We start from the raw sequence: 23,674 nt of genomic DNA on the forward strand, positions 1-23,674 counted from the left end.
ATATGTATATATATATATATATATATATATATATATATATATATATATATATATATATATATTATGAACATATATAGATTTTGACAATATGTCTTTTTACATGCTGGGTGGCTCTAATAAAACCCACCTTCATTCAGTTCCTTTTTGTTGTCACCAACAGAGCAGGTGTATTTATTTTTATCCCAGTCGGTGGAACTGATGGTCAGAAAGCTGCTTACTGCGCGAATGACACTGGTATTGATTGGGGGAAGCTGTTTGGCTTTACTGTTATCCACATCTTTCCATGTTATCTTCTTGATATCTATCGGTATGGCATCTTTAAGAAGGCAGCCAATGGTTAAAGTTGGATTGTTTTTCACCATTTCACAGCATGGGATCAATGGGAGGAGGATGCCATCTGATTTGTCATCTAGAAGATTAAGCAGAAATATGAATGAAGTCCAAAGAACTGTTTACATTGATAACTTTTCCGCAGTCTTTAATAAACTGCAATAGATATTAAAAAAAACATTGTTTGCACAGTATGTGATTATCATTTTACTTAATTACCAATCATTCAATAATCAAGAAATGACTGTTACATTCTCCTGTTCTGTAGCAAGTGGTATTACTGAATAACCCACAAGGATTATTTCCAATGCAATTATTGCTTATTAGCCCCACTGGCTTTTTTTTCAGTATTTAACAAAAGGTGTCAATATTTTGTCAGAGGTCTCTCTTTGAAATATTTTAAACAAATCAATAACAACTTGCCCAGATGATGGTTTTCCAATCTGTAGTACGTGGTCAGCCTGTTAAATTTCTTTTAAAATAACATGCACTAAGACTTTTGTTTTGACAAAAAGTAATATACACACAAAACTCCAAACATTCATTGGGAGGTAATAATTAAACAATCTGTAGACTTAATGCCTTGTATGTTATTGTGGGGGTTTGAAAATATTTATAGTAAAAAAGGTTGCTGGAAAAAAAAAAAAGATGAGGAACCCTTATCTGAATGACAATGTTCTTGCAACATTTGTACATTTTGCAGCTATTCATTTCTTTGTCTAATTTATGTGATTACTAATTAACTGTCAGCAATCTGAACCGGCTCCATGAGAGAATGGAACATGAGATATCATAAAATGAGATCGATCTACTCTTTTATAAAGAGATTGGACCCATACACACAAGGATTCCAAAGGAATAAAACAAAGAGAAAAACTTGATATTTTTTTTGCTGTAAAATGGATAACAAGCAGTGCTATTTTATGACAATCCCACAGCCTTCAACCAATGCAGTGTTTAAGGTTAATCCAGTAGAAGGACCTCAAGTGACAATAATGTATGTATGTGTAGATATAGAGATAGATATATAGATAGATAGATATAGACAAGATGAAAGAGGGGGGGGGGAACAATAACAAATAAGTAAATAAATAATGAAAGCCATAATAATAACAACACAATAGTCATGTTAATATAACATATCTTTATTGTACTTGTTAATTACATTTCATTTACATTAAAAGCAAAAAGCACAGTGAAGCTAAATTATAAACATTATTTTCTATGTTATACTGGATGGTAATGGCAATACTATTTACAGAACTGGATAGCATAGATAACGAATGTCATGATGGGGCAGCTCAAATCCAAAATATTATCCAGCAGCACAATGCAGACTTCATTTTGCAGTGACATTATTTTACCTGTAGAGATAATACATAAAAAGAACCATTACAATCTCACTTGACTTACTAAGAAAAAAAGTATTTGTAAATATTCAATTGAAAGATTAGGCATTTATGAAGCATTTAAAAAGAAAACATCTAAAAGGAAAAGAACAAGATTGTTGAAAAAAAATGCATATATCTGTACATCTGTAGATACGTCTTTAGAAAATAATGTTCAGCTTATACTCTAGTCTCTGATTTAGATGTTTCAATTACAGTACAGGAATATTTGTCTTTTACAGCATTCTCTTACATATAGATGATTATAGTACATTATTCTCTTATGTATGGGGCATTAAGGCAGCTGCTCGTCATGCAATAGCAGGATCAATGATAAATTAAAAAACATATAAATTGTATAAATGAACTTTAGTATTTCCTTACTATATGTGCACCCAAGTCTATTCCATGTCATCCACTCCCCACTCACCACAATCCCTGGTGATTTGGAGAAAGATAATACATATTTAGCCCTAACCAATACTTCTCCCCCTTAAATCTCTGACCTTGTATCGAGGTACATACCTACCTGGCCACTCAGCTCCGCCTCTGACCTCCACCTAAATTCATCTCTCATTATCTCTTCCCATGCTTGCCTCCAAGACTTCTGCCGTGCTGCCCCTAATCTTTGGAACTTCCTACCCCATCTCACTCGACTCTTCCCCAACCTTCAGTCCTTCAAACGCTCACTCAAAACTCACCTTTTCAAGCTCACTTATCCTACCACCTTCTAATCGTTCTATCCAAAACCTCTTCTTCTTCGTCTGCCATCTAAATTTTTCTCCCAGTTGGTCCTACTGTCTCTCACCACCCCTCCCTTTAGAATGTAAGCCCTTACGGGCAGGGTCCTCTCTAACTTTTGTCCCACATCTGTCTACTGTCCCTCGTACATCCTGTCACATTTTTTTGTTGCACTCTGTGTCCCCATAGGATTACTCACACTCCTCTGTACTACTGACATGTATTTCCTCATCTATTTGTTACTTTCTTCTGTATCCGGCGCTGCAGAATCTGTGGCGCCTTATAAATAAATAAATAATAGTAATCTTTAGGCAGTGCCAAGTAGGCTGTTTTTTTTAGGAGGATCATTTGAAATGCTGGTAAATACTACACTGTGCCTTGTGCTGCTAATGCTCCCACCTCTTCTGAAACTGAGTTACAATTTAATTTCTAATGAGTAGCAAAGCAATTTATAAAAAATAATTGGTGACTATTTTTATTAAACTAAAAGTAATTGGCTCTGCATGTACCAGCTCAAGCTGTGTACCTTTAAAATATATGATATCTATACAAAATTGATGGTACAGAGTTTATATTTTTATGTTATATGCAACTGCACAATAAAGTTAGCATTTTAAGTGGAGCATTAAATGAGAGGCCCACTGATTTTGTTATTAAGTCATGTGCCACAGACTGTAAGCTGGATAGCAAACATTGTAGTCAGCTTCTACACCCTAAAGGTCAAAGGTGTGCCTTGCATTATTGCCGGCTTAAACATAGAGCCCTTCTCATTATTAATATAAACTACCATAAATATTTATATGAATTGTGAGCAGTATACAGGGCGCATATTGCCATTTTTAAGCATTATTAAATCTACCAACATGGTAATAGCCAATCATCTTTTATGTGAAGAAAATTGCTGACTAAAGGGGTCATATAGAGTTGGACGCATTTTACACTCATAACATAAGTGTAAATTGTGTCCTGTACTTTACTTTGTATTGCAAGCCACACATATCTTAACATATGTGTAACTTGGAATGGTACGCAAAATGCGTACAATTATCGTCAGTGGGGATCTTACACCAGGGGCAAAGCAGCGACAACAGAGTTCCCCACAGCATAGTGTATAAGGAGCGTTAACATGCCCTTACTGTACTAGGCCCAGGCCTGCCCGCCCACTACCTCCCCTGTTCAGCCTCTTTAAGCATAGAGAGGTTAGTCTGAGAGCAGAATGAGTCGTACGTTTTTCTACTTCGTCTGACTCTAAATGACCCCCTTTAAGAAACTGCCTCAGGAAAACAATATCAATATTTAAGGATTAGCTGTTTTAACGAGAGCTGCAACATTGCATAACATGAGCAGTAGACTTGACTCTATGCCAAGTTCTTTTGCAGTGAAAATGGATGGGATGGGTTTGTGAGAGCTCTGATTACTTTCTTTTCAAAAAGGCTTCATACATGTTAGCTGATATATTCAGCCCACAAGTAGATAGGTTAAAAACAACTAATATATACTTATTTTATTGCAACAGATTTGATGTTGACACTGGTGAATAGCAATGCCAGCACAAAGTAGTTTGGACATTAGAATTTATGCACAGAATAGTACAGTTTGTATCTTTATACAAAATTCAACATTATTGTTAACTGTACTCCAGTATATTCAGCAAACTATTCAAACTGTGGAAAAATGGACCATTGTTAATTTACTGTAGGTGGATCTTCAAAGTCCAACTGTTTGTTTTTTTGTTTTTTTTTTAAAAAAAGGTAATCATTCAAACACAAATATTTCTCAATATTGCAGTCACTGTTAAGTACTTATACATTTTAAGTATGTCCCCTAATCCTAATCTCCTAAATTACTCATACATCGCACCCATACCCTTCTACCCATAATCACACCAACTAACCTGTGTTTTTATCCGTTTCCCACTATTTTTATTTTTTTAAGAATTTCTTTTTGTCCTGCCTGTGTTTATATGCATATATTGTTTCTTATACCTTATCAACAATTCCCTCTTTATTGTTCAGCTGCCTTCAACTCTTATCACATTTTGACAAACTCACCAGATGTCCTATATTTTACAAATAAAACATACAATGGGGAAATTTGGAAGTATATGAGTATATCTCCCCCTTTCAACTTGTGCACCCATTTTATTAATTATGCTATATTAGAATGAGATGATTAATCACCCCTTATTCCTATGAATCGCACCTTGAACAGAGTGACTGTTGCACTGTAGAGGAGACTCAGGAGGAAGAGCACAATGAAAGTGGAGGCTGTGGTCCACAGGTTATCATATTCATCCCCTATAAAGGACAACAAAAGAATTAACATGAATTAATTATACTAATTAATGTGCAAACATTGGACACACATGGACATGTTAAAAGATATGTGGAGGGGGGCACCTACTACATTAAAAAGCATACATATATGCATACATACGTACAGACAGACGTACATATTTACAGGTCAGAGTCACATCTGTCAACATTCCATATTCCAGAAAAGATTACTTTAGATTATGGTAAACAGACAGTTTTGCTCTGGATATGACTATGTATAGAGAGAGATACATACACACAAATTATGAAAACATAACTTCCTGACACTCCCACATAATACTAAGGACCATAACAATGAAGGGTGCAGGTCTGACCATATTTGGGATATAGGCAAACTGTTTGGGAAGGGTATTTTATAGATAAAAAGAGGGACAGTTGGGAAGGAATGATGTGTGTGGGGACATGGTTGATATAGTGAGAAGTGTCCTGAAACAAGGACCTAAAAGACTGACAAATGTTGGAAGATTCTTCAGGAGCTCACAGGAACCTCAATTCCTTGTTTGTTATACACTTCTTATTCTCATAATGTAATCATGACATTAGTTTAATATCTTTACTCTCTGTGACATCTTCAAGTCAAACAGCTCTAAACATTAATTGAGATACTTGGGATAAGTGGAAAAGGCATATATTTATATCTAATAAAAGCAATATTATGAACTGGGGAATGACATGTCTAAGCCCTATGAATCTATTTCTGATCTATTAATCATTATTGTAAATATGAAATATTTCATACCTATCAATATTGTGCCACTTTTGATACAGAGTAAGACAGTGAATTTGAGTAACCAAGCTCTATTTTATGATGAAATCATTTTGACAATACATTTAATGTGTCTACACTATTATATTGCCAAAGTATTCCTTTCTATTAATAGATTATAGAATAATACATTTACACTAATATCTCTGGCCCAAGTTCTAGATTTACTGATCTATTAGTAATATAACAATGTGTGTATTGTGTGCTGTTGAAGGGACTTCCGATCTGTTGTTGTAGCATAATAATGTGAAAAGTATGAATTAACATGCATATTCGTTATGAGCTGGTCTGTGTCTACTATTTAGGCCTCGGAGCACCAAGGTGTACATCCAGAACGCACTGTCCAGTGACAACAGACCGATGGCTTTCTGTTCATACATGAAATTAAATTTTTCCATTGGTCTGTTGACCACTGACCAGATGGAAAGTGTAAATACAGATAAAGGGCAGTCATGAATAAGCAGGTTGATGAATAATTATGAATCTAGTCAGCTTTGTTTATGATTGTCTTGGACGGAACAAATTCTAAATACTGCCCTGACTTTTGGCTCATGTATTGTGCATGTAGTTATTAGCTTGTTTGTCTTGAGAAATCAATCACAGATTTTTAAATAATAAGTGTTCACATAAGTTATAAGACATAAGGCATATGACCATGTGTTCTCTGTAGCTACCTTCTTATTGCACAGCCACAGAGACAAAAGACAAGTAATGGCAACTAAAGACCAATATGTCGATCTAGTCAGCCCCAATTATTTATTGATATTTTAATCTCAGGACAGACCTATGTATGCATGTTTAAATTCCCTATATTATTGTTTTTCCCACTACATGTTATAGGAGTTTGTTACAAGCACCTACTGTGTCTATTACTATTTCAGTGTGTAATAAACTGTAGAGAGTTATAGTCATATGAAAATGGGTGAAAATTTTTGTTTTTATTTTAATTCCGTGTTTCACCCAACTGTAAATGTCCAAACACCATTCTATGTTCTCTTCACTTCAGCTGCAGAATAACCCTCCTAGGTGGCATATATTTATGTGTTTGCATTAACATTTATAATATTTATTGGATAGCTTAAACCCCTTCTCCAAAACAGACACCAATTGGGGGAATAAAATGATTCTAAATGGACCTATTAAACAAGTATACAGGGTAAACAAGAGGGTGGCCATCTTGTTTACAAGTTGGTAGCTTATATTTGCTGACATATGTGGCCAATTCTTGTTTTTAATTGTGTGCAGTTTTAACGATAATTGTAAATATTGTAAAGGCTTTCATTGAAATTTCTGTGCCTTGCTCACCTCATCATTTGCATGCTCCTAGTTTAACGTTCTAATTACTGGCCTTTTCTTGAAAGGCATTTCTAGATATAATCCATGAGAGTTACCTAATAAAAAGTTAATATAATGACTTTTTGCCTGATGCATAACACAGTTTAAATGCTAAATAACCTATGATTGGTCTGGTCATGTGCAGAGAAATTAGTATGATCATATAAATCATAGTTATTAAATAGTTATTCAGACCTTGTATTCTTTTTCAAGGAATTATATCAACTTACTACTAATGCAAATCAAGATTTCTCAATTATTTATATTACATGCAATTGTCTGCAGGATTTTCATTGAATAGTGCTTCCTTTTGTCTGCAAAGTGTTTACATGTTTTTTTAGTATAATCTATAGTCAAGTGTGGCAAGGAAGGGTGAAAGCACAATAAGGAATACAAATATATTTTTATTTATTTGGAGTCTAGTCCTTTTTTTCTATTTGACCAGATTAACGTTGTGTCGATCTGATTTAATGATGTTAGTATAACAACTTGTGCATTACTATTAAAAAGGATATAGTTGATGTCCTACAACTATATATTTTAATGTTCTAAATGGAGCCAGTTTTTGTATTGATAAGCCCAGATCTGTTTAAAATCTATTGTTAGTGGGATTATTATGTATGGCTTACTAGTACCTATTATTGAAGTGCTGTTATTGCATTCATAGATGTGTTATCCACTGTTAAATGAGACCTCAGTTCAGAGATACACAAAATGATGAGAATGGAGAGTGTTCAGGTACACCAGTTTAAAGATTGTACTGTACAAGAATGGGACATAGAAACCTGGGTAGGCCATGGAAGCAATTACGCAAATGCCATTAATTGTTAACTATGCCTTGAACAACACAAGATACACAGCTGCACACATTCCATACATAAAGACAAACATTTTAGAAATTGAATTTTTATTTCTACTTTTCAAAATGCAGACAGAATTCATTGAAGTTAATGTACAAAAGCAGACCAACAAACACCAAGATGGCACTTCTCCTTCCTCCTCCTTCTCATTCCACACATCACGTAGGGAAGAACATGAGGCAGTGTTATGAGGTCTTTTTTTAAAGATTGTTAGCAGGAATCAGACATAATGAGGGACACATTCACGGAAGTTGGTTTACCAGAAGTTTTGTCAATGCTCCTTTGAGTGGCCTGTAGTGGTAGTGATTCGTGGCCAACCATAATGGTATAAACGCCTCCTCCATTCCAATCTTCAGCACTTTGTAGAGTCAACTTGCTGACCATAAAGTAGGTTGTCCCTTTAGAACCATTGATGTCCACTACAGGTGCAGTATTTACAACATGTTTTTCTTCCCCATTATCTCCATTGTACCACCTGACCATTATATCCATTGGGTAGAACCCTGTCACCAAGCAAGTCAAGGTGATAGTTTCTTTTTTATTTAATTCATCTGGCTGTGGGCCGTAAAGTGAAAGTGTAGGAGTTCTGAGTTCTTGATCTAGAAGCAAACAATACACCATTAGAGAATTACTAGAAATTATTATCTGGGCATAACTACAGATCAAGCTGAATGGTTTACTGAAAACGCATTAATGGTCATGTTCTGTGTGCCAATTTCAGGTATAAAATGCATCAGTTGTGACTTGCATTAACATTTTGTAGATAACTATGTCAAGGGTTTGTAACCTTCAGCTGTTGCTGAACTACATTTTCCATGATTCTCTGGGAATTACTGATCTTATGGGAGACATAGTGCAGCAATAACTAATGGCTGCCTAGATGAATTTCACGGAAGATGGTTTCATAGGACTGCTATCTCTATTAAAATAGCAACTTCAGAGTGACTTCTGCGATTAAACTCATATAAGATTTGAGAAAGCTGTACTCTGTTGGACTGAAGCAGCTTTTGAAAAATGCAGATGTGTTACACCGATACGAACACTGGCATATGCTGAATGATGTATTCACCCAACACAATGTAGAAGTGTGTGTGATTCATGGGCAATGCCAGATTTAAAACTTAAAGAGGGAAAAAATGTATATATGTGTGTAGATAGTCATGGATTAATGTAAATTAACACATTGTTAGGAAAGAGGAACTTTAAAAGGAAAAAACTTACACTTTTCTTTAAAGAGAATGACCTGCTTAAGAGTAGCAAGTTCTGGGTGCTTCACTTTGCACACAAATGTCTTTTTCAGCCAGTCATCAACACACACCGATGCGACCGCCTTAGCAGAAAATGTGCCATTATCTTGGTACGTTGGATTATCAAGGGTGGTGCTAAGTTTTTCCTCAGTTCCCTGTACATACCAGGAGATGTCTAATCCATCGACACTTCCCATGTTTGAAACTAAACAAGTGAGTTGAGCTGTTTTTGTTAGAAATATTGACTCAAAAGATGGAGGAATAGCAATCACTTGGAGTTCGTCAGGTAGACTGATTGACTCTGGAAAAAAAAATATAAAGAGAATTATAAGATTGCGCATTAACAAAAATAATATAATTTGCAACAGCTGTCTGAAGAAAGTACAAATAAGTACAATATATTCAAATCATTTTGAAATATTTAAATACAAAATCTGAATAATATTTCTGCATGTAGCATTCAATATTTTGAATTTTTTTAATGGAATTTAGTAGAACTTACCGCATACTTGGGATTTGCTCAAATTTCTCATTTCAGTAAAACCAGAGGCAGGATGTTCCACAATACATGATATTACTGCATCCTCATTCCAAACTTTTTTAGATACTGTTATAAATGACCTTATTGTAAAATTTCCACTACCGTCGGGGGATACTTCTTCCGTCTTGGTATGAAAGGTGGTCTCTTTATGGTTCTCCCGCCAAGACATTTTGATAGCTTGAGGATAAAATCCGCTGGCGATACACACAATGATGCCATGACCATTCAGTTCCAAGTCATCTTTAAGGGGAGGGTTCATGGTCACTATTGGCTTCCTTGTCTCAACTGTGGCTTGAAACAAGACATATTTTTGTTATATATACAATGTAATTTAAACAAGATAAGATCACACTGAATACATTGACCTATTACAATTTATTGTAAAAGCTCCTCTAAATTGGGCAAAATTAAAATCAGTCATAGCCACTAGATAGGTATAAAGCAAAACAAGACTACATCATTGGCTATCCATAATTGCGAGGTTGCCAAAATGGTGTTATACTAACTTGTCAAATATTAACTGCACTCATTGTGTCCTTTATGTCGCATTGGCATGACTGAAAGTTCATGGCATAGCAACCCCGTTTCTTTTTTACTTGTAGCGTCAGTAATGTATGAAAATGGGATTTCTGATGGAGAGATCTTTAAACATAAGACTGGGATGAAGTGATTCACCTAATGTGGCAGAAAGAGTAGAAAATCTACTATGTACATAATTTTATCTCTATGTAAAAGCATTAAATCATCATCATCATCATTTATTTATATAGCGCCAACATATTCCGTAGCGCTTTACGCAGTAGACGCCAATCTATAGTGTATACAAATGTAAAGAGAAACCTATAAGTGGTGTTCTGTCAGGAGATCTTTGATTACCAGCAACAAAGTCTATATTTTGATATTACAATTTGATAGAAATATGAGATTCTTACCTTCTCTTTTCACAAGTTTAATACTCTTGGTGTTTATTGTAGATTTGGCCACGCAGTAAAAAGGCTCTAGCTTATCCCAGCTGTTAGATGTCACTTTTATTTGGGAGCTTGTAGCGTAGGTGCCAGTAGTTTGCATCACAGAGTTAAACGTCTTATATCCGTTGGTGTAACTGCCATTAGACTTATCTGTCCAGTTGATGCTAATAGAGTCTGGAAGGAAATCTTTGGCCAAACAACCTATGGTGACGGTGGAATCCTGAGACGTGCCGCAAGAAATGAGTGGAAAGAGAGACGGGGCCGACTGTTCAGCTGAGAATACAAGCAGAAGGTGGAAGGAATGAGTACTGTGGATAGGAGTTAGAGTTTGGTGAAAGCTGGAAGAGGAAAGTTTGGAAAAACGTGAGCTTGGGTTCAAGTTGGGATTAGTTTTAAATGAGGATTTAAGGTTGCAGATAGTGTGAAAGGTGGAACAAAAATGTAAATGTTTGGGTTCAAATAAGGAATAGCATTCAATTAGTAGTAGGGAACCATTGTCCATACAATTAAAAAATAAATGTTATCCTAGAGATGTTATTTTTGGGGCCTTAAACACTGCACCAGATGGAAGGTTGGGTCCACCAATGTAAATATATAAAACAAACAATCAATCTTGATAATGTTAATACAGAAGTTACTTTTTCTCTGCAGCAGTGACATTTTTTTAAAATGAAAATCATTGTTGTTCACTGTATACCAGCACTTCAAAATATATAATTGAAAGCATTTGAAATACACGGACAAACAATACGATTAGCTGTCATGTTGTCCATCTCTCCAGTCACTGGCTTACTTGCTATACACTTAGAGTAGTTGCTTCCCATTACATATACACAGTAGTTCTGCATTATCTGTGTATGTTGTCACTCACACAGTGCACACACATCAGATTCCAGCATATAGTGACTTCCATGCATTGCACATAATATGCTTTCAAATAACCTGCTGCTCTATAGCTACTGCTGAACTTCACTTCTCAGCATGTCCATGTCATTTATATCACTGTATAATCCATAGCTGGTCGCTATACAATGATGTCAGTGGTGTGCACATGCTCCATCTGCTGATCGATATTTTAGTATAATAGATCATTTTCTTTGTTTCATCTAGCTGAGCAATCTGGAACTGATCTTGTGAGGAAATATCCATTGTTCAAATTACACTAAAAGTAGATTCTCAATGCAGGTCTTCAGTGTACTTCTTAAGTAGATATAGCCTCTAAAGGTGGCCACACATTGTTTAATCCAGTCATTTATCACAACCGCCCAATCACCAAATCTGATGCCAGATAGGCCACAGATATTAAGATCAAACTGTCAAAGAACTGTTTTTTGGTAGGTAGGTGAAATGCACGGGTAGACTGTTTCCTGTTGCCCGATGACAACCAACACAACCCCTTGTTGTCATCTGGAGACAGAAAATTCCATCTAGAAGTACCCCACAATGCAGATGCAGGAAAAAATAGGATACGCTGCTTTAGTCTCTGGAGAGTATGACATAGAACTAGCATGAAAAAGTCACTCATGGATCAGTTGAGTTTGGTATAAGTCATTCAATACGTATACAATTTTGCAGACTTATATTCTATACAAGTACCTTAAATCTAATTCTGCTAAGCTTTACATAGTTGCAACCTATACTGTTTAGGTGTTCTTGTAATGTTAAACTGCTAAATAAATGTGAACATAGCCTCGGCTGACACCTGACTTTAAGTAATGCATAATGAGCTACAGACTGATGAAGCAAAGATGCCAAAAGAACACTCACCACTGTATGGTGACAGCTTTACCTCATCAAACCACCAACAGTGCTATTATATACTGTACACCAGCAATGCTGACTGTTTCATAGCATCCATAGCAGAAGACCCCGCTCAGTTGAATATCTCATAGCAAGCCTGCCCTACAAATTTACCAGTACCCTCCTGTCTGCACTAACAAATTAAAATACATTGGGCCTGATTCATTAAGGAAAGTAAGGCAAGAAATGAGTAAGTTTTCACCTCTGCAAAACCTTGTTATAATGCTAGGGGTGCAAATTAGTTTATTATTTTGCACATAAGATGACTGTTTTTTCATGTAGCACACAAATACTTGATAGCTTTATTTGTAGACTGAAATTTAAAGTTGATCTAGAATATACCTCTGGCATTACATTTTAAATGTGCCTCCCCCTCCAATGCAACATGGTTTTGCCAAGGTGCAAAGTTACTGGTTTATTTGCTTTCCTTTCCATAATAAATCAGGCCCATTACAGTTTAGCTAACTGAGCTATATACCGGTTACAACTACAATATAGACTTAATGCATATTTCACCTGGAGATAGAGCAGAGGTAATTCACATCCAGCACAGCTGTATATAGAGATTTTTCATGAATGTACCTTCATGAAGGGTAAGTCACATTCCTAAGCTGAAATACATATTTTGTTCTGCACCCATAGTTTAACTAGTGCTACCCTACAAGTGCCATCACATTACACAGCCACTGCTAGTGCTTCGCTGCACTCTCTATGCTACACCTGCTCATAGGAAAGCTGCATACAATAAAACAAGTACATCACATGTATAAGATTATGCTAAACTCGTGAAAATTTAGAGGCAATAGAGCGAACATAGAGGTGTCAGTACCTGTTATGTCTGCACTGTACATTGAATACATTGTGAAATGAGCCACACCAGTCCATGACCTAGCGGTGCTATATAAAGCCCCATTCACCCCTATGTGTAACACGTCTATATATACAAACTTTACTGTAGGTATTAATGTCAAGAAGAGGTCTGTATAACGTTTACATAGATAAGCCAGCAAATCTCAGTACCCGACTGCCCGGCATTCTGCTGAGCTATCCAGTACCTACCGCTTTCTGCTGAGCTATCCAGTAACTACAGCTTTCTGCTGAGCTACCCATTACCTACCGATTTCTGCTGAGCTATCTAGTGCCCACTGCTTTCTGCTGAGCTATCCAGTACCTACCGATTTCTACTGAGCTATCCAGTACCTAACGATTCCTGCTGATCTATCCAGTACCCACTGCTTTCTGCTGAACTGTCCAGTACCTACCGCTTTCTGCTGAGCTGTACAGTACCTATCGATTTCTGCTGAGCTGTACAGTACCTATCGATTTCTGCTGAGCTATCCAGTACCTACCGATTTCTACTGAGCTATCCATTACCCACTGCTTTCTGTTGAGCTATCCAAAACCTACCGCTTTCTGCTGAGCTATACAGTACCCACTGCTTTCTGCTGAGCTATCCAGTACCTACCGCTTTCTGCTGAGCTATCCAGTACCTACAGATCTCTGCTGAGCTGTCCAGTACCTATCGCTTTCTGCTGAGCTATACAGTACCAGCCACGCCGTCTGCTGAGCTATCCAGTACCCACTGCTTTCTGCTGAACTATCCAGTACCTACAGCTTTCTGCTGACCTATCCAGTACCCAATGCTTTCTGCTGAGTTATCCTGTACCTACCGATTTCTGCTGAGCTATCCAGTACCTACCGCTTTCTGCTGAGCTATCCAGTACCTACCGAATTCTACTGAGCTATCCAGTACCTACCGATTTCTCCTGAGCTATCCAGTACCCACTGCTTTCTGCTGAGCTATCCAATACCTACCGCTTTCTGCTGAGCTGTACAGTACCTACCGATTTCTACTGAGCTATCCAGTACCCACTGCTTTCTGCTGAGCTATCCAAAACCTACCGCTTTCTACTGAGCTATACAGTACCCACTGCTTTCTGCTGAGCTATCCAAAACCTACCGCTTTCTGCTGAGCTATCCAGTACCTACCGCTTTCTGCTGAGCTATACAGTACCCACTGCTTTCTGCTGAGCTATCCAAAACCTACCGCTTTCTGCTGAGCTATACAGTACCTACAGATCTCTGCTGAGCTATCCAGTACCTACCAATGTCTGCTGAGCTATCCAGTACCTACAGATCTCTGCTGAGCTATCCAGTACCTACCAATGTCTGCTGAGCTATCCAGTACCTACAGATCTCTGCTGAGCTATCCAGTACCTACAGATCTCTGCTGAGCTATCCAGTACCTACAGATCTCTGCTGAGCTATCCAGTACCTACAGATCTCTGCTGAGCTATCCAGTACCCACTGCTTTCTGCTGAGCTATACAGTACCAGCCACGCCGTCTGCTGAGCTATCCAGTACCCACTGCTTTCTGCTGAGCTATACAGTACCAGCCACGCTGTCTGCTGAACTATCCAGTACCCACTGCTTTCTGCTGAGCTGTACAGTACCAGCCACGCTGTCTGCTGAACTATCCAGTACCCACTGCTTTCTGTTGAGCTATACAGTACCAGCTACCCTGTTTGCTGAGCTGAGCCATACAGTATCGACCCCGCTGTCCGTTGAGCTGTACAGTACCTGCTCTACTTTCTGCTGAGCTGTTCATATTGTACCGGCCCACAGTCTGCTAAGCTGTACGGTACCTGATCCGCTTTTTGCTGAGCTGAACAGTGCAAGCTCAGCTATCTGCTGAGCTCTATAGTGCCTTTCCCTTTTTTGGCTGTAAAACTGTGCTCACTGCCACTTCGTGTAAGGAAACGCTCCATGCTTCAAGAACTGCCTAAACTTTGTATGTACAACAACCGTTCTTAACTAGATGCTCTCTTCAATATTCATACAACTGAGCTCTAACAGAATAGCATCAGTAAAAGTTAATTTCAGCAGCTAGCGGTGATACAGTTACTACAGTGATACATTAAGCTATGTAGAGCCAATGCTAGATGCGGCTGTAGCTTAACCTAGAGCTCCTGCCCTGGTACCTACTACCTATAGGCAGGCCAAACACGATGAGCAGCCCTCGCTATACACATGCTATAGCATATTGCTTCTCTCATAGCTAATCAATGCAGAACTATAGCGGGGCCACGTTCATCCCCATAAACAGCAATGTGCTCCCGATGCAATAAATATAGAACCTTAACATTCACTAGTCTAACAAAAGCACAAAAGAGAAGGTTTTAAGCATAAAACAAGAATTAAAGTACAATTTACATTTAATGTATAAGCAAATAACTGGATTATGTATAATTGATCAGCAAAGAAACGAGAAATAAACATTATTAAAAATTGCATATGTTTCATTGAAATGTGAAGTAGTCATGTACATCCGAACATTGTTACATATTTAACATCATTACCAAAGCAAACAATTATATAATCCCCTACCTGTTCCAGGATCCATGTAAAATCTGCGTTAGCAATGAACCCCCTTCTGAATATGATCAGGGAAGGACAAGTACTACATCGTGCATTCATTCAACAGTTTGATATGTACATATATATATATATATATATATATATATATATATATATATATATGTATATATATATATATATATATATATATATATATACATATATATATATATATATATATATATATATATATGTATATATATATATATATATATATATATATATATATATATATATATATATATACAGATATATACATACATATATATTAGAGAGAGAATAAACCTTTTATTCCAGCTATACTGCAATGTTGCTTCCTATTTATAGCGCTATGGATCGATATTCACATATATATATATATATATATATATATATATATATATATATATATATATATGTACAGAGGTGAGCCTGTCATAGCGCTACACATATTATACTTATAATAATTAATAATAATATTTTAATGATATAGTTATAATAATATAATATTTTGAAATATGAAACCAATATACAACACTACAAAATAAAACATTTGCACATTATATTTATTAGATTTTATGCTATTCTATATAAGCTTTGCTACATCTATCAATATATGTGTGTGCGCGTGTATGTGTGTAATTCTGCAATTGATATTGTTAATATCAATTTAAGTTAATATAACACTAAAATATGCATATGTATATATATATATATATATATATATATATATATATATATATATATATATAGATAGATATATGTACATCATTTAAAACAATGATAATTTATATATATATATATATATATATATGTATATATGTATATATGTGTGTGTGTGTGTGTGTGTGTGTGTGTGTGTGTGTGTGTGTGTGTAAGCAAAAATGCATTTCAGAATTTAAAATTAATGTCATTTAAAAAATGTTCATGGAATATATAAATGGTTGAAATTAAACTTTCTGTAATGTATACATCAATCTGATACTTTGGGTTAAGTTTTCTCTATTGCAGTCGAGTAAATTGTTACAATTTAAATATTTTTTTTTAATAAATAAATAAACCCAGATAACTAATCAAAATAGTTACTATAAATTAATTTGTATGTCGATTGATGTAATAAGCTAAGAATAAACTATGTGCTCACTATTTTTTTTTTTTTTTACTTTTGACACTTGTGCACAGAGAGGCACCCGAGTGTGACTTTCAAATCTAATATTAGATACTGAAATCCCGATCAGAGCACATCTGGTGGTTTCAGTTACCGCCCTGCTGCACCTGATGGTTTCACTTCTCTTTTTATGAAACAGAAACCACGAATAAGTATAACGGTGAACATCCACAATTAGAAAAATATATATCAATAATAATTTAATAATAATTCACAAATTATCATCGATATTAAATTTTGTCTCGATTTTTTTATGTGAAAGACTAAAGTACTATACTGAATATACTATTCTTGATTTCTAAATTATTATACTATTCTAACTTCATTTTGACCATTTAAGTATCACATGAATTTTATCAATATAGTTAAGAAAATATTTTAATCTGCATTTCTGAATACAATAATTATATGTATTTTAGAATGTTAATAATATACTATATGTGCTGAACACTAAAATAATTCTGCTTTATTATTTGTATTGATATTTTCTAAATTAACAATAATTGGTCGTCTCTAATTATTTTACTTGTTAATGTATATTATACATTAATTAATCAGGATTTATCAGTAATAAAAAATAGTAATTTAAGGCAGCCTAAAAATACATCCAACCTGTACGATAAATTTGAAATTATTCTATTAAAAACATGCTAAACATATAAGCGTTGTACATATAAAATACAGTAGAAAACTGTTACATTAAAAATAACTTGGTCCTTTATAATCAAATATCTACTTTTTAGAATACAGATTATTACATACAAAGACGTACACGCTGCCAGTTTATCTTCATTAAAAACGTAGACTATTTACCAATTCTATCTGAAATAATCCACGTTATGTGCATTTAATATGAGACTTGAGAACACATTTGGTGACAGTTACAAGTGTCCCGTGCACCACTTATTAAGTCATAGTTCTTAAAAGAGATAACCCAGGAATAAAATTAATGAACAGAAAATGTCACTTTACCTAGTCCCCAATTATCAAAATAGTTGCAACATTGAATCAAAGTAATAATTTGTTATCATATAAACATGTCTTCTAATAGTCTTTTATGATATAATAAGTTTAAATCACATTCTTTACATTATGATACGGATTTACTTACCCGAAGTCTCCGTGACCATTGTCCCTTGTCCAAACATAGACAAATTCTATACAAAATACCCTACCAGTTGTTTTACGCCACAGAATATGAGATCACAAGTGAAATGTAACATTTAAATAATTAAGATCTAATAAGTGAATATTTTAATTACCTCCAGTGCGATACAAATATTTTACATTGGTCGCCTAAGGAAAAGTACGTGATACTTCGAGAATATTTGACATGATACTTAGAGAATAAGACTTTCAAAGGTTATCATATCAAATGTATCAAATAAAGTTATATATATTTTCAATATAAACAGATTTCCAGAAAGACTCAAAATATCTGAAAATAAGTTCCCCATGTCACAGTCATCAGTCACAAGAAAACATCCTTGATTTTAACGTTAATAAGTCGATTATATTACCTGAAATATCCACTAATCAATATGACTCCGGGAAATATCAGAATTGCATGTATTTGCTCGCATAAAAGTACAATATAAATAAGATAGAATTAAATGAAATTGTTACCTGATGTGACTGTGACCATCGTGCCAGGTCCCCAGTAATCCAAAGCCCAGCTCACTGTATGAAATCCCACTGGGGACTCATTATTAAAAAAGTGTCCCATTCACCCAAACAACTAATTCTCTAATACTGAACTAAGACTTCATATAACTGTATCTAGTCCGCCCAGTCATAAGAGTGTTTAATTCTTCTAACTCATCAGATTGTTAATTTTCCTTAGATCAATACTACCGGTTAACAAAGAAACAATATTAAAATGGACATTTCAAATGGGGAAAAGAGTCAAATAAATGTTACCATATTGAAACAAGATATGATAGAAAAAGTCAGATTTGTTACCTGAAGTGACGGTGACCATTGTCCCTTGTCCCCAGATGTCCATAGCATAGTAGTAGCACGTTAAAAAAATCCTGTACTAACTCTATACAAAATTCCACTGTCAACAATCTATTGTACCCTACCAGTTGTCTTATGCCTCAACAACACGAGATCCCAAGAGAAATTTAACATCTAAAGAATCACGATCTAATAATTTAGTCTTTTCAATTTCCACCAGTACAATACATATATTTTACCTTAGGACGCCTAAGAAAACTACACGAGACTTCGACAATTTTTGAATATCACTTTCAAAGTTCATCGTATCAAATAAAGCGATATATATTTTCAACATGGACAGATTTCCAGATAGACTGAAAATAAGTTCCCCATGTTACAGTCATCAGTCACAGAAAAACATCCTTGATTTTCACGTTAATAAGTCGATTATATTACCTGAAATATCCACTAATCAGATTGTTAATTTTCCTTAGATCAATACTAACCGGTTAACAAAGACACAAATATTAAAATTAACATTTCAATTCTGGAAAAAGAGTCAAATACATGTTAACAGATTGAAACAAGATATGAGAGAGAAAAAAGTGAGATTTGTTACCTGAAGTGACGGTGACCGTGGTCCCTGGTCCCCATATATCGAAGTAGTCACAGTGACTCATATACTCTAACTGGCTGTCAAATACTATTAGTATCTCACTAGTAATGATGCACAGACTATTACTGTATAACTACACAGTCCGCAATTCTGTTGTCTCTTAAAGACTTTGACAATCTGTTTCCAATCACGTTTTGCACTATTTAAATACAGTTACCTGAAACAACGGTAACCTGTATTCCCAGCACAATAGACTGCTGCACCCCAAGTTTAACAAATTCAACGTATTAATCTATCTATATAATTTTTTAAAATCGTTTTATACAATATATAATAATTATTAGGTACATTTTCCCGTCACCGATAAAACGTCTACTGGTAAATATCTGTATTAAGGTTTACACAAAATACTGGCAAAATGCAAAATAATCAGTTAGACAAGGAGGGAGAAGAGGAGAGATAAGTATAATTACCTGATGTTACGGTGACTGTGGTCCCTTGTCCCCAGATATCGAAGTAAGCATAGTACACATTGTAAAATGATCTATTTTTTCCTAAGCAAAAACTCAAGTCTCTATATTCATTTCCCTCCCCTCTACCTTTCAGACTGTCAGATATTACCGTGGAGAAATCCTAACTAAGTTACATGCTAATTTCATAAAGACTGAGTCAATTGTGAAAAGATAATGGTCCAACCTTTTCCAAGACTTTATCCCCAATAGATGTATTGTCTGTATTACCTCTATCAATAAACTCTTAAATAATAGAATGCGTTAGAAATTGAGTAAATTACCTGATGTGACTGTGACCATAGTGCCTGGTCCCCAGATGTCGAATCTGTTGTACACAATACCACATTGTCCATTATTCACTGTCTAAAATCCAAGCTGGATTCTATTACACCAAGACCTTACTGGAGCTTTGTGTAATATTGGTTAATTACAGTTTTTGACTTAATTTCAGTTTGGTAATTATTGTATTTAACCTCAGGTTATACCACTGCTGCATATGCTTTAAATGCAAATATATTATATCTTTATATAAAGATATTATATTATCTTTGTATGTATTTAATCATCTTTATAGCATTACCTCAATCAGACAGCATAAACAGAACACTTCTCTCATCTTGATTGTATTTTATTTGATTTATCAGACAAAGTAACTTCAGTATGCTGGACTGAACACAGTTAGGATTGCTACTTCTGTTTTGTCATGTGCATTTTTATCATATGTGGTATTTCACCGGAAAGGAGGAAGCAATCTTATCACAAATCACTGAACTGTCTACTTAAGTGTTCCAAAGAGAAAATAGAGACATAGGGCTAGATTTACTAAACTGAAAGTTTGAAAATTTGGAGATTCTAGCTCTCATTTATTTAGTACATTCTACAAAATGACAGCTAGAATTTGATTGGTTGCTATAGGCAACATCTCCACTTACTCAAACCCACAGTTTAGTAAATATGCCCCTTGGAATGGGGCAAAGGCTCAGACATAGTACCATATGAGGACAAAATTCAAATGAAGGAATTTATGACCAACAAGTCTAAAACCACTGTACATGGAAAGTCCATTTTTTTTAAAATAATATTGATGATGTCATCACTCTGCCGATGTGCAGATGACATCATAGTGTACATGTGGGCAAAGGAGTGGAACCAGCACTCCATTGCTCTCCTACCTTTTCCTCTTGGATGAAGCTCTACCTCTGAACTTTGACCCTTAGACACCAGTATATACTCTCTCTCAGGAATGCAAGGAATATCATGGAGTATAAGTATATATTTACACAGTTGCTATTACTACTATTTATATATTACTGGTGATATTGCTTTATTACTAATACTATTACTTTTAATACTATTATTGCTATCACAATACTGCCGCTATTGCTACTGCTAATGCTATTATTTCTAATATATATACTTTTATATTACTTTGCTGGTTAATAGCTTATACCTCACTATATTATATTTGACTGGATATACTTTAAATCTTGCTATATTATGCCTAGTTGGCTATACTTTATACTTGTGTCACAATAAGACTCACCTGAGTTGTATGTATGGGTGTAAAACGGTTAAACAAAAACAAAACACCTGGTTTGTCTAAAAATGACTAAAATCCCACAAAATGCCATCTCACACTCACTATTTGCTACCTTCTCCCACCACCAAGATTTGTTTCAAGAGTTGTAGCGCTATAACTAAACAAACTTACTTTACATATGAATATTTTAAGAACACAAAGACATAACAATATTAAATGGAGTTTAATATGACAAAAAATGTCGCAATAAAGTATAAAACAGAATTCTAAATAAAAACACAGTAATTTATTGCCAAATATTATTTTAACTAAAAATAACAGCAGAAAAGCTGCATGTATATTTAGGTAATCTGTTGTCCTGGGGGATGACAGGAATATAGACAGCTCCTCAATCTGATTGCCCCCCAACAAGGATGACAATGAATAACAGTTTTTCAAGGATTTTAAACAAAATCCTTTTCTGCCCTCCACCTTGTGACATAAGTGGAAGAAGTCTGTGTAGATGCTACTTGGGATTTATAATTCTTGTTATTAACTGTAGTCAAAGCACATTTCTATTCTGGAATTCTTTGAAATTAAATATCTTTTTACCAGAATATCACAGAATCATAAGAATACATTCAATCATCAGAGTATATATTTACATATTTACACAAGATACATATGAGAAATCACTATGAAATATAATGGTCTTAATTAATTAGTGTGGCTGCTATATTTTAGGAATTTGCAACCTTCTATCTGCATTACTTAATTGACATTTTCATTTGGACTGTGACAAGAAAATAAAATAATAAATGTTTGTATTGAATTTAACTGAATTTAAATGCATTTAATTTGTATCAATATATTGTATTTGTGCTTTTGTATAGTAAATGCGATTTCAACATTTATTAATAACACTGTCAAGACAATATTCTCTCTTGTGTATATGACACTTCATTACCTTATTATATTATGTACAAATAGAATATTGCAACTTTTGCATTTTCTGCTAATACTGTCAAGTCACATCTTTGCTTTCTCTGTGCTATCGTGGTGCATATGTACTTGTTGCTCCTAAGGTAAACCTGGTGCATATATTAGTGTTGTATAGCTCTAAGGTGTTTAAATTAGAGATGAGCGCACTCGGATTTATGAAATCCGAGCCCACCCGAACGTTGCCGATCCGAGCCGGATCCGAGACAGATCCGGGTATTCCCGCCAATTGCAAAACTGAAACCGAGGCTCTGAGTCATAATCCCGCTGTCGGATCTCGCGATACTCGGATCCTATAAATTCCCCGCTAGTCGCCGCCATCTTCACTCGGGCATTGATCAGGGTAGAGGGAGGGTGTGTTAGGTGGTCCTCTGTCCTGCTATATCTCGCGCTGTTCAGTTCTGTGCTGTGCTGTGCTGTGCTCTGTGTTCTGCTCAGTCCAGTGGTGCTGTGTCCTGTGCTCTGTCCTTCTGAGTTCAGTGGTGCTGCTGGGTCCTGTGCTGTGTCCTGTTCAGTCCAGTGGTGCTGTGTCCTGTGCTCTGTCCTTCTGAGTTCAGTGGTGCTGCTGGGTCCTGTGCTGTGTCCTGTTCAGTCCAGTGGTGCTGTGTCCTGTGCTCTGTCCTTCTGAGTTCAGTGGTGCTGCTGGGTCCTGTGCTGTGTCCTGTTCAGTCCAGTGGTGCTGTGTCCTGTGCTCTGTCCTTCTAAGGGCATTGTTATTTCCCCATTATTCCCAAATTATAAAAAATTTCAAAAAAAGTTATAAAAAAAATTACAAAAAAAGTAATTATAAAAAAAATAAAAAATAAAAAATATCCCAAAACAATCCTGCAGTATAAGTCCATTGGTACTGCTATATTACAAAGTTCACTGATTCAGCAGTATAAGTCTAGTGGTACTGCTATATTACAAAGTTTACTGATTTTGCAGTATAGGTCCATTGGTACTGCTACATTACAAAGTTCACTCATTCTGCAGTATAAGTCCATTGGTACTGCAATATAATAAAGTTCACTCGTTCTGTAGTATAAGTCCAGTGGTACTGCAATATTACAAAGTTCACTCATTCTGCAGTATAAGTCCATTGGTACTGCAATATTACAAAGTTCACTCATTCTGCAGTATAAGTCCAATGGTACTGCAATATTACAAAGTTCACTCATTCTGCAGTATAAGTCCATTGGTACTGCAATATTACAAAGTTCACTCATTCT

At 35.4% G+C, this 23,674-nt stretch overlaps 1 protein-coding gene and 1 gene segment (V, D, J or C); both read right to left on the reverse strand.

Moving 5' to 3' along the window:
• The window catches only part of LOC142157993 (uncharacterized), a 459,198-nt gene that overhangs the window by 30,777 nt on the left and 404,747 nt on the right, over positions 1 to 23,674 (reverse strand). For 3 of the 7 annotated variants that reach the window (XM_075211541.1, XM_075211511.1, XM_075211503.1), the window contains exons 3-4: positions 19,437 to 19,500; positions 128 to 409 (exon numbers count right to left, since the gene is read on the reverse strand). In XM_075211541.1, coding sequence (XP_075067642.1) covers positions 128 to 409; positions 19,437 to 19,500 — 346 coding nt within the window. The other 4 variants (XM_075211533.1, XM_075211522.1, XM_075211563.1 and 1 more) reach the window with 3 other exon arrangements.
• On the reverse strand, positions 7,787 to 18,617 carry LOC142158006 (immunoglobulin heavy constant mu-like). The segment is given in 5 exon segments: positions 7,787 to 8,355; positions 8,978 to 9,304; positions 9,506 to 9,835; positions 10,477 to 10,785; positions 18,503 to 18,617. Coding segments are annotated over 5 exon segments (1,455 nt in total).

Source organism: Mixophyes fleayi, chromosome 1 (genome assembly GCF_038048845.1).
Source record: "Mixophyes fleayi isolate aMixFle1 chromosome 1, aMixFle1.hap1, whole genome shotgun sequence".
NCBI lineage: Eukaryota > Metazoa > Chordata > Amphibia > Anura > Limnodynastidae > Mixophyes > Mixophyes fleayi.